General features: G+C 52.0%; 2 protein-coding genes across 11 annotated transcripts in view; one reads left to right on the top strand and one right to left on the bottom strand.

Moving 5' to 3' along the window:
- Positions 1–10,159, bottom strand: part of SH3GLB2 (SH3 domain containing GRB2 like endophilin B2) — a 16,520-nt gene extending 6,361 nt beyond the window's left edge. For 2 of the 9 annotated variants that reach the window (XM_008642234.2, XM_017745530.1), the window contains exons 1-7: positions 9,982–10,159; positions 9,545–9,673; positions 8,729–8,862; positions 8,162–8,254; positions 6,278–6,289; positions 4,365–4,427; positions 193–216 (exon numbers count right to left, since the gene is read on the bottom strand). In XM_008642234.2, coding sequence (XP_008640456.2) covers positions 193–216; positions 4,365–4,427; positions 6,278–6,289; positions 8,162–8,254; positions 8,729–8,862; positions 9,545–9,673; positions 9,982–10,144 — 618 coding nt within the window. In that variant the 5' untranslated portion in view covers positions 10,145–10,159. The remainder of the gene's footprint in view (positions 1–192; positions 217–4,364; positions 4,428–6,277; positions 6,290–8,161; positions 8,255–8,728; positions 8,863–9,544; positions 9,674–9,981) is intronic. The other 7 variants (XM_008642235.2, XM_008642237.2, XM_017745532.1 and 4 more) reach the window with 4 other exon arrangements.
- The window catches only part of MIGA2 (mitoguardin 2), a 34,945-nt gene continuing 23,706 nt past the window's right edge, over positions 1–11,239 (top strand). For both annotated transcript variants that reach the window (XM_017745529.1, XM_008642233.2), the window contains exon 1: positions 1–36. The gene's annotated coding sequence lies outside the window, so the exon portion shown is untranslated. The remainder of the gene's footprint in view (positions 37–11,239) is intronic.

Below are 11,239 nucleotides of genomic sequence, written 5' to 3'. Positions count from 1 at the left end.
GCACGCGAGGGCGCCGCGCCCCCCCCCCAAGCCGCTGTCATTGCACTGAACCACACAGGGGGATCAGGGCTGGGGCACACAACAGCAGCAGCCCCTGATCCTCCCCTGCCTGCGAGCAGGAAGGGCTCCACAGCACCCCTGTCCCCTGAACACCCCCAGAAGGTTTGAGCACAATTCCAGCTGGATACTTACTTTTTCCACCTCGTCGCTCCAAAGCTGTAGGGGCCACAGAGCAACAGGAAAGGAGATCAGTGTTGGAGACGTCGCGAAGCACTCGGCATTAACACCAACAGGCAAGGGTGCTCCATGGACAGCAGGCCAACTCCAGGGACAAGCCAGCCCTTCACCCAGCAGCAGCTGCCAGATCTATACCCCTTCCCCTCATTCCTGCACCCTCGAGCTCAGTTTCACAATGGGAGAGCAAGTTCATGCCACCAGAGCCAGCAGCACGCCAGCTCTGCTCCCTGCCAGGGCTGCTACAGCCACTGCATTCCACAGGCTCCAGGAAAAAAAAGATTAACAGCAGAGTCCTCTGCACAGCAAGGCTCACTTCACTGAAGCTGCAGAGGTTGGTGTTGAAGGACAGCCCTTCTTTTAGGATTGTGGAGAGGCAAGTGAGCTTTTTGAGCTCAGGCTGCACAGAGGCCAGTGTTCCTCACCCATGGTCCAGAGAGCTCAGATTAGTGGGATAATCCACCCAGCCTGAAGTGCCAACAGGCCTGTTTAGCCACAGCAAGGAGGAAGCAGGGGCTGGCTGCTGCCTCTGAGCCAGGCAAAACATCACACGACTCCTTCCTACTCTCCTTCCCCACAGGGGCAGACTTGGACACCTCCAGCTGCTTGTGGGATCTGGCTTCAGGACATGAAACAATGAACAGAAGTCACACACAGCAATGGCAAAGGGAGAGAGGAGGCAGAAAAACACATTGATCCTTCCCAGAGGTCCTTGGCTTGGCCTTTACTCAGCAGCCAACTACTGCCTCAGTCCTGGCAATGTGAAATCCCCCTGGATCTGGGAGCACAGCAGCCTGCCTGCAACACCCACGCCAGTGGGGCCAGGGGCATGACCCCTGTGGAGCTCAGCTTCACCACCCAGGGTCACTTCTGCAGGTCAGGGAAGGTCACCAGACACAGCTGAATTTGCACTGGGGGCACCTGTGCTGGATGTGGGTGTCAGAGGGAGAACAGGCTCTGTTTGGACCAGGCTCTCCCAGCTGAGCTTTGCTCACCAGCTGTCCTCAGGTGGGCTGTGGGAGCCCCAGGTGCAGAGAGACTTCAGCAGCCAATATAAGGAGCACCTGTAGGCCCTGCCTGTACTGGGGAGGGGCTGAAGCAGGAAGGTGTTTTACCAGGCTCCTGGGATTGCTGCCTGCTCTGTGGTCTGTAGCCTGATTGGCATCTCTTACTTCAGTGGAATTATTGTACTGGTCTGGGTGCTGAGGTGGGTGTTTTCTTCGACTTCTATGGGGATGTTTTGTTACTGCAAATCAGGAACTGGTTGGAGTAAGGCCTGGCCAGTTTCAGCCACGTGTGGGGATGTGAGTCCCTTTCCCTTCTAAGAGCTCCTGCTCTGGAAGGAGGTGGTGGAAGCATCCTGTAGGAAGCTGAGAAGCAGCTCCTGAACTGCTTCTCTGGCACAAGGCCTTTGCCAGCACACCCCCGTGTTTTTGGAGCGTGGTTTACCATAGGAGCAAGGGGAAGCTTTCCCTCTGATCCCAGGCCTTCCTACTCAGACACTGTGGACAGTACTTAAGCCACATCAGGCCCATTTATCAGTGTAGCACCCATTGAATTTGTAGCCAGATTTGTTTCTCTTCTGTTGCCTTTGCTGTGCCACCTCCAGGTCTGGTCCTGTGGTGTTCTGGGACAGTCCAGCTTTGCCCAGATCTGTCCCTGGGCTAAGACTTGGTGTAGCTCCTTTTTGGACAGCTCAGAGAGCAGAAAAGGCCATGATCTGCTATTGTCTTCCTGCACCCCAGCTCAAGCCAGAGGAATCCTCTTTAAGGTACTCAATATGTTTTTTCTTGGAATCATTCCTAGGGGTACACTGCGTGGCAGGGTCTGAGAGAAAGGAATATTTAGGCTTGCACAGCCCACATACACCTTCTTACACAAAAACAAAAGGTCAGTGTGGGAGAGAGGAGAAATGGCTCCTCAGCCTCCAACTCATACGAAACAAGGGAGGTGCTTTTTTTTCTTGGATTTAATTCCATCTGAGCCCTCCTGTCATGGAAGGGGAAAAAAATAAAAGCACCGTGTTATCCACCTCTCCAAAAACCAACAATGTAAATTTAGAATCCAAATCAGAGCCCTGCTGAGGGCGTGTGGTCCAGGAGAGAGCTGACCTGTTTGCTCACCTGTAAGACAAAGCTGTTACCTTGGGCATAACCAACCCCTCCCTCCAGAAAGGAGCCGAGCTCAAGAGCGAGGTGAGCAGCAGCCACTGCTCTGCACTGTCAGTGCACACTAAGAAGTAGCACAAGGACTCTGGCCTGGAAGAAAAGCAGAGCAACAGGATGAAGAGCTCCTACCTTGCTGCAGTGCCTGACCCCTTGGGATGAATGCTGGGATTAGAGAGCTTGCAGCAAAGCAGCTGCCTGTTCAGAGCTGGGGAGCAGCCTGGGCTCAGCTTGTGTTTTGCTAATTAGAGATGTAAACTGTAATTCAGGTCACCCTTGCCAGTGCAGCTGGAGTTCAGGTAGCCCTTTACCCACTGACTGCAGCCTCTGAAAGAGCTTTGGAAGCCACAAGGCCTGACACTGGTTGGGCCAGCACACTTCCCACAGGCACTTCTGGTAGGAGGCCCTGCTGTGCAATCATCAAACTCGATCGGGGTCAGTGCTGGCTGCTCTCCCATAGCCTGCTCTTGCTGCCCAGTGCCACCAGCACTAGCAGAGCCTGATGAGGGAGCACTGAACTAGGCACAGATGTCCCAGGCTAGACACTTGTTGGCTAAAAATCTTCACAAAATCTGTTCTCCTATTATGTTTCTGTATGTGGCACCTGCTCCCCAGAGCAGCTTTGCAATAGAGCAGAAGCAGATCAAGGTACTCTCTGGTGAGGGCTGGATGTGTCCAACTGGGTGTCTGGGCACTCCACAAGATGCCAATGCACATTGTTCAAATGCTTGTCTTCAGGTGTGCTTTAGCCCTGGGGAACAGTCAGGATACCCATGTCTATTCAGAGGCAGCGAAAGCCCAGTTTCTCTCCTCTGGGTCTCCTAGAGCTTAACTGCAGTCTCTGGGAACAGACCTTCCCAAGGGAAAAGCCAGAGCCACAAGCTGGCTCTGAGCTGCACTAGGAGACAGGAGAACTGAGCAGTTGCTGCAGCATCATCAGTATCAGCTTCTGCAGGACTCTCATCACTGAGCCTGGGACTGATGGAAATCGTTTTCTAGGTACTGTGCAAAGCTATTTCTGATCCCAGCATCACTCTCCAAGGTCAGGACAGATCGCCCTAGGAACTAACACTGATGCTGTCAGCTCAGACACACCTCTGTCTCCAAATGGGATGGATTTCCCATTAACCAAATCCACCTTGTTTCCATAGTGTTTTTTGTTTCTGAGAAGGCCGGGCTGTCCTTTTCCATATCTGCAGATTCCACTCCCCAGCACTTCCACTCTCAGATTATTCTATTAGCAGGCATCAGTGTTGTTCTGAGTGCTAGTTAGGAAGCAAGATGATCAGTTTTCAACATTTTAACGAGAAATGTGACATTGTGCAATGGGGAGCCATGAACACAGCATGGGAAGTCAATTGCTTGGCCACATCCACTCAGTGCAACAGAGTGGAGATGCAGTGGGCTGTTCATCCACCCCAGGCACATCTGGCTGTGGAACAGCTGCCAACACAATGAAACAGTAAAAAATGACTTCTGTTTGCAGAACAGAAAAGTCTGCACTGTTATTGACACTGGTGGCAGGGAGATTCCTCCATCTTTGATTCTCTTGACCAGCTACAAAGCCTCTGACACCACGGTACAGATCAGGCAGTCACATGTGTGACGCTGCCACTGTACAGCTGGAACCATCCAGAAAGGCCACTCCCGGAGGTTTGTTCCTCTCAACTGCTCCACTAGCAATAAAAACCCATCTGAAGATCCCCACTAGAAATGTGGAAGAGGGCTGGCAGGGAAACTGGTTTGGAAAGCAAACCCAGCTGCAAAGGGCCAGACCCTGAGCAGGCACCCGCATGGGGGTGATGTGAATCCTCAAGGCCGAGTCAGAGGAACCCTGGGCAGCCCATGTCACATTAAAATGTTGAAAACAGCAGAGCACTAGGTCTGAGTTTACATCAGGTACAGAGAAGGGCAGGAAGAGGCAATATCTAGGAGGAGGCAGTATCTGGGAGGAGGTGATCTTACCGCTGATGCGCTGGCGGAGAGCACGTAATTACGAGGTCTGGTTTCCTGAAAGTCAGGCACAGCCTGGGGGGGAATAGAGTGTCATGTACAAGGCACCAGAGGAGTCAACAGGAGTCACTGGGCGATGGGTGGAACAAGAGACCAGTGGCTTTTTTCCTGCCTGTGCTGGGAGCTTTGCTCGTCTTCTGATGAGAGGCAGGAGGAAGGTCTCCCGACGTCTCAGCAGTGGCACGTGGAGGCCAGGCTTGTGCAGTCACACCTGATACTCGAACAGCAGACACTCCTGCTGTTAGAAACTCTGCCTGTACTTACAGCTATCAGCTCATAGAGCACAATCCCAAGGGCATTCCCATTCCCTTACAGCCAGCAGGTTGCTCTTGTTGTATTAGCTCAGTTCCGTGGGCAGGACCTTCCTTCCCCTTGTCTCCTGCCTACAGTCACTGTACAGGGCCTTGCCCTTAAGGCAGGAGGATTTACCAGCACTGGAGCACCCCTTCCACAGTGCCTTCTACTGCTCTCACTCTCTCCAAGCCATGTTTCCTCCAAATGGAGCCAGATCTGCTGTTTTCAGGAAGGAACATGGCTTAGCCAAGCCAGGTAGAGCCAAAGGCAGTGTAGGAGTTTTCATCCCAGAGGTGAGGAAACCTCCAAGCCACATTCTCCACAGCTAAACTTCTGCCCTGGGGCAGGAAGACTTGAGCACTCTGGAGTCCAGTTTCCTCATTGGAAGTGCAACGGATTCAGTCCACTCCCACACAGTTATGGGCTCATTAACCACCACATAACGTGGTGCTTTTATTCAGTTAAGATCAGGCCTCCTCCTGGTATGGCCTTTGGCTGTAGAACCACCTGAAGAGACAAACTGAGCTGCCTGACATCAGGAATCCTCCTGGCCAGCCCTTACTGCACAGTAGCTGCTGTGCAGGGCTGGCACAGTCGTGCTGGATCCCAGCTCTGGCATTAATCCCCTCAGGCCGCTCATTCTCTCTCCCAGGTTAATCTCTCTGTAGTCACCCAGATCCACTTATACACACTGGCCCACTTTGCTGGGCCCCGAGCAGCCAGCTGGAATGAGTGACCAGTGTGTGGACGAGCAGTCAGGCAGTCCCAACAGTTTTTTTTTTTTTTCCATACCATTTAGGAGTTTTAGGGATGGCTGGAGGAAGGAATAAGGAGGAGCAATTCCTATTACAAGTTAAACCTGAGTATAGGGAGAAAAATGCACCAGTGAGGTTTGAGGCCAGCAAAGCAAGTAGGCTGGACTCCTCCCTGTGGGGAGGAAGGATGTTTCACAGAAATAGCTGCTTATGCTTTTTGTTTTTTAAAGATCAAGAGCAACTGAAGAAACCTCTCCTCCCATTCCCTGGTCTCCAGGGAGTCCCAAAACTAGTCACAGCACATGGGATGAAGGAGGCAAGCTTCTCTTCTGTGCATGGAGAAGTTGTATTTGCAAGCAGTGGTCAAAAGGGACCCACCTCCCTCCCTCTTCCAGTCTGGTAATGGGGAAAAGGGGCAGAACAGCACCACAACCAGATCATCCTGCCTGTCATTGTCTCTGGGCTGCCCTTCCAGAGAGGGATTGGCCACCCAACCCCACCTCTTCCTGCCTGCAGCTGGAGGAGCCCGAGGGGGTCTTTAGGGGAGCCCCTGTCTCTCTTGAGCACTGCTTGCAGGCAGCGTGGATGGACCCGAGGGATGCTCCAGAGGGGCTGCAGGCAGGTCCCTGACGCTCCCATCCTTCTGGAGCACCTTCCCCAGGCAGCCACAGCCCTGATCACGCTCAGAACATGCTGCAGGGCCAGTCCCAACGGGACAAAGAAGATATGAATTTTCTTTTTAAAAATGGGGGAGACAATGAGAGGTGTTAAAGAAAAAAAAAAAATCACAGCACTGTTAGCACAGTCAATACTCACATCTCCCTCACACTGAGCAAATTACAAAGAAACAAAACAAAAAGGTTAGTAAACAAAACAGCATCAACAGGAAGGACAAAGCACAGAGTCTGTGGGAAAGGCACAAGCCCAGGTACTCCACAGCAGCTCATGGGTCTGGGCAGCAGCACTCAGAGGGGCATCACGAGACAGAAGCTGTGGGAACACAGATTTGCAGTACAGAGGGGAAGAGCAGCAAGAGAGAGGTGAGCTGGGAGAGCTGGGATACTTCAGCTTGGATGGGGAGGTGTGACACAGGACTCCAGGCATGTTACAGGGAATGCTGCGATCTAGATGAGGTGTCTAGAGCAGAGGAAGCAGCTCTCCCCGGTGCTGAGAGCTTCCACCTTGTCATCCAGCAGCCAGGGAGGCACCCAGAGACCAGGGACCCCACCTTTAAACTGAGCTGGCTGAGAGATGGGTCCCCACAGCAGCAGCTGAATTTGCTCTGCTGTTGCCATCAGTGTTTCAGCCACTCTGCTGCTTTGAAGCTTGGCCTGGGGACAACACCCTGGAAAGCCTGGATCGGCTCTGCACCTGCCTGGGGCACCCCAAAAGTTCCAGTGGGAAACAAAGTTTTTCTTTTCCAGCTACAGGGGAGTCCCTCAACCAAGGGTGTGTGTGTAGGTGAGAGGCCTTGGGATCACCTCCTGTAGGAAGCAAGGTAAAGAGGGTGGAAAGGGAGGAAGCACAGGAGGTATCTCAATTCCTGCTCTGATCTGAGCTTAAAGATAAAGCAAGGGCCACCAGTTCCCCCTGAGACTGGGGGCACTGACCCCTCTGGAAGGGGAATGTGGGATTCCTGAAGTTACTTTCAGAGGATCTGGGGGACCTGACTGATTAGAGGAGGCTTTTTTAAAAGGGGCAGCTACTACTGCTGTTCACAGCTGTCCTGTGTAGGTCTGAGCACTCTGTCAGACCTGCTGATGGAGGCTGCAGAGCTTAGCACAGCTTCCCCATCTGCCATGGATGTAATTGGAGCTGGAGGAAAGGGAAAACACCTGGGAACTGGCTACCCAGGGAGAGACAAGGCCAGAGGCCCAGCTGGCAGATGGTTAGAAACAGACTCATAGCAGGGCTGCTGGGCTGGTATCCCAGTGCATCCCAGAGACTGACTGACAAGGACAGTTTGATTCTGACTTGCACACATTTGCCACTTGAGCTCCTGGCCCCAAGGCAGAAGCAGAACTTGGCAGGTCCTTGTGCCAACAGCCAGAGCTCTATAGGATGACAACCAGCTCCAACCAGGCCCTCCAGGGAACCCATCAGTGCCCAAGGTGATGAATTTCCCAAAGCCAGAGGGCAAGACAAACCTGTAACCAGAGCACCATGAACTGAGTGAGCAGAGAGGCTCAGAAGTAGACCTTGTAGCCAGTCTGACCCTGGCCACCCCTTACCTGCTCCCACAGCACTCCTGCCTGGGAGCTGGCAGAATCCTAACTAGTCTGACAGGCTGGGACTGCTGCAGAGCTCCAGCAGCTTTTCCCTCGTGCACCTCTCAGCTCAGCTCTCTCTTGGCTTGGCTTGAGATCCCCAGTGAAAAGCAAGTCCTCAGAAGATGCAGCCTTATAGTTACTAGCACAACTCATCCAGCAACTCTGATCAGTCAGGAGACAGGAGCCTGGGTCAAGTGCAAGTTTCCAGACTCCAGAAGCTCAGAACTGTTTGCTTCAACAACTCCTCCAAGGGAGGACATCTCAGAAACAGGCACATGGCTCCTGCTCCCAGTTCCCTTCCATCCCAGATGAGGAATTGCGCCACCCATGCCTGCCAGAGACAGGACACAGCAGGGTAACCTAATTTTTGACGATGTGAGCCAAGCCCTGGGGCCAGAAAGACGGGGAGGGAAATGAGGGGAGGAGTTACCGCTGCTTTTGCCTCGGCAGCTTTGGCCTTCTTCAACCTGGCTTTGCAGGCGTCCAGGTCCAGGCGTCGGTTCTGCAGGATCCTCCGCTCTTTCTGGAAGGGACAGGAGATGGGTCAGAGCAGATTGCTTAGAAGCAGGGTTGAGGAGGGGACATGGTATCACCTAGGAATCAAATCTATTTCTTTATCAAAACATGTCAGGGAGAAAGAACCCGTTGCTATGCTCGTCTCCTTAGCAGGAGTTTTGGGGCTGGTTGCCACGGATACAGGATAACCTCCTGAAAACAGGGCAGCCTGTGATGGGTGGTGCCCACAAGCTGCAGGAGTGGGGAAAGGAGTTACTTTCCTCATGCACATCAGCTGGCAATCCTTCTCTGTCAGAGGGGGAACCTGAGCAGATCTAGGGTTGGTGTTCCCTCATCCTTGCATTCTTTAAGGGGAGAGGTATGGAGTCATCCTTTGTCACAAGGAAAGATAAGGGGTTCTCTTAGCACTGTTTCTCTCTCCCCCTGCCCTCCTTGTCTCCAGGGTCGTGACAAGCTTCCCCTTCACTGCCACCACACTTACAGAGATGGTTCTCCAATCTCCTTCCAGGAAGTTGCGCAGAGGGGTCAGGAAGTTGATGGAGGCAGAGTGGATGAATTCCCGTTCTGCTGCACCCAAGCGCCTCTGAGTCTCTCCAACTTTTATCAAAGTCTTTCCTGCAACAACGGGAACCTTCAGCTCCAGGAGAAACCAATTACCACGTGTTGCCTCCAGCCAACTCACCCAGAGCTTCCAGACTCCCATGCTGGGGGACACAGACACAGCAGTGCCTGGCCTGAGCAAAGTCCCACACCAGCTCCAGCCATACCCACTCTGCTGTTGGCCTGAGGCGTCTTTTCACTGCTCCCAGGACAACTCTGATCTTATCTATCTCCTGAGGCACTTATGGCACTGATGTATTTTATTGCTCTACCTGCTTGCGCAGAATGATCCTTCTTTGCCTCATAAAACAGAGGCACAGGAACAGAGCAGCAAATTAAAAAGCACCAGAGCAGAAAACATGAGTTGATTAGAGAGTGTTGGCTATAGATGCAGTTACAGCTGCTCTGGCTGTAACAGGATTCACTATTGAACAACTATTGATTTGGAGAGCAGGAACAGAGCTCATGGCAGGAGCAAGGACAGCTGGAAGTGAAGGCTGTGTCTCTGTGCAGGTCTGCTGCTTAAAGAAACCCAAAATTCCCCCAGGAAGGGACAACTATGAGAATTTAAAGAGCAGAAAGATGCTCTGTGTGGTCAGGAAAGAGCCTGCTGCATTCATCTCAATGCAAGTACTAGGGATATTCTCTTGGGAAGGGATGGATTCCCGGGACTTCTTCATTAGCCAGGCTGACTTACCATAAGGTGTCCCTGGCCCAAAGTCATTGGCTGCCTCTGTCATGTACTGTGCCAGCAGCTCCCCATTGGTGACCCGGGAAGGCACCTTCCGGTCAAGCTTCTCGTACAGGAATTCTTCTACTCTGGCACCTGGAACGAGGAGACCAGGGAGGCTGGAAGAGAGTCCCTGAGCTGGGATTCATGATAGCCCACCCCACGCAGTCCTCAGTGATGCACTGGACAGCAGGCACCAGTGCCAGGAGCAGGTGTCCCTGCCCCAGCGCACTGCCAGGCTCTGAGGTGCTCTCAGCTGCACAGCGAAGAAGGACAGGCCCTGCAAAGACACCAAGACACCAAGCCCCACAAACTCTACAGGGCTCTCTGCCAGAGGCCATGTCTTTCACCACTGAGTTGCAAGTGACATTTGTCCTTCAAGCCTTAGGAGAAGCTGCACTTACTTGGGTTTGGCTGTAGCAGAACTTCAGTCTGACGCAAGATCTTCTCTGTCCAGTTCTTTGTGCAGTCTGCCCTGGCCAGAAGGTTTTCAAAGTGGGCATCAAGTTCAGTCTTCTCAGCCTGGCCCAGCTTTTCTTCAGTAAACTGCAGGAAGAAGGCAGTCATTAGGTCTGTTCTCCCAAAGCAAATTTAGTGTTATAGAGCTAATAAGGGACAGTGAAGCTGCTTTTGTCTTGTGTATTTACCTTAGAACAGAGCTAAAAACCCTTCAAGATGTCATTCTTTGTTCCCAGGCATCTTTCAGGGGAAGAGGGCAAATTTTTTGCCCAAGAGTAGAACAAACATCAACCTAAAAATAGACTCCAGGTTTGAGAGGTGTTCCAGAATAAGTAACTTTTAATAAGGTCTAGTATGAAAATACTCCAGTTGTGAGGGATCTATTTAAATATGCACATGCCTTCCACTGCTTCATGCAGAACAGCAACAGACATCCTTCACATGAGGGAAGGTGCTGAATCCCTTCATATCCTCCTGACCAACTCTGTGTCCTGCAAACCCAAGGGGTTGGGAATGCCACTACCACCCCAAGCTGGGAGACTCAGGATTTAGATAAAACCACTTCCAGCATGTGACTGTTCTTCTGGGACACACTCTGAAGCAGGGAATTGAAATATAACACTGTTCAACTCTTCTCAGCACTCAGATTCATACTGGCAATGGACAATCCCTCCCTCTGCAATTCCTTTTAAGTTTAAAATTAGCAGCAGGGAGAATTGGGCTGTGCAAGTCTCCAGTGTTTTCATACTGCACAGTGACATCTGACCAGGTTTGTCAATCTGGAGATGCATCATCAGATGGCCTGGACACCCTCCATTGCTTCTTTGAGGGATTTCTGAGAGAAGAGCCCATTCCCTCTCATCCCATCCCCATTTCCCACGTGCTCCTTTCAGTGAAGTTGGCCAACTTCAGTGTATTTTTAAGCACAATTTCCTGCTCTTGACAGAACCAGCATCTTGTTGGATCATGCTAAAAGACCCTTTGGTCAGCTGTGCCATTTGGGATCCTACAGAGGCTCCAGTTGTCCTTTAACCCTTGTTAATGGTCTCTGATGCTACTGCTGCACTATCAGGACATGGTACTGTGCAATACTGGCCAAAGATTAAAAGATGCCAAAGATTAAAGCCTGGCTAAAGCTCTTAGCTGAAATGCAGCTCCTGTCTGATCTACTGCTGGTACCTTCTCCTCTCTGCTTCCCTACCA

The sequence above is a fragment of the Corvus brachyrhynchos genome, unplaced genomic scaffold, assembly GCF_000691975.1.
Source record: "Corvus brachyrhynchos isolate BGI_N302 unplaced genomic scaffold, ASM69197v1 scaffold59, whole genome shotgun sequence".
In the NCBI taxonomy this organism is placed as follows: Eukaryota; Metazoa; Chordata; class Aves; order Passeriformes; family Corvidae; genus Corvus; species Corvus brachyrhynchos.
This window is presented reverse-complemented; position numbering and strand designations above follow the sequence as displayed.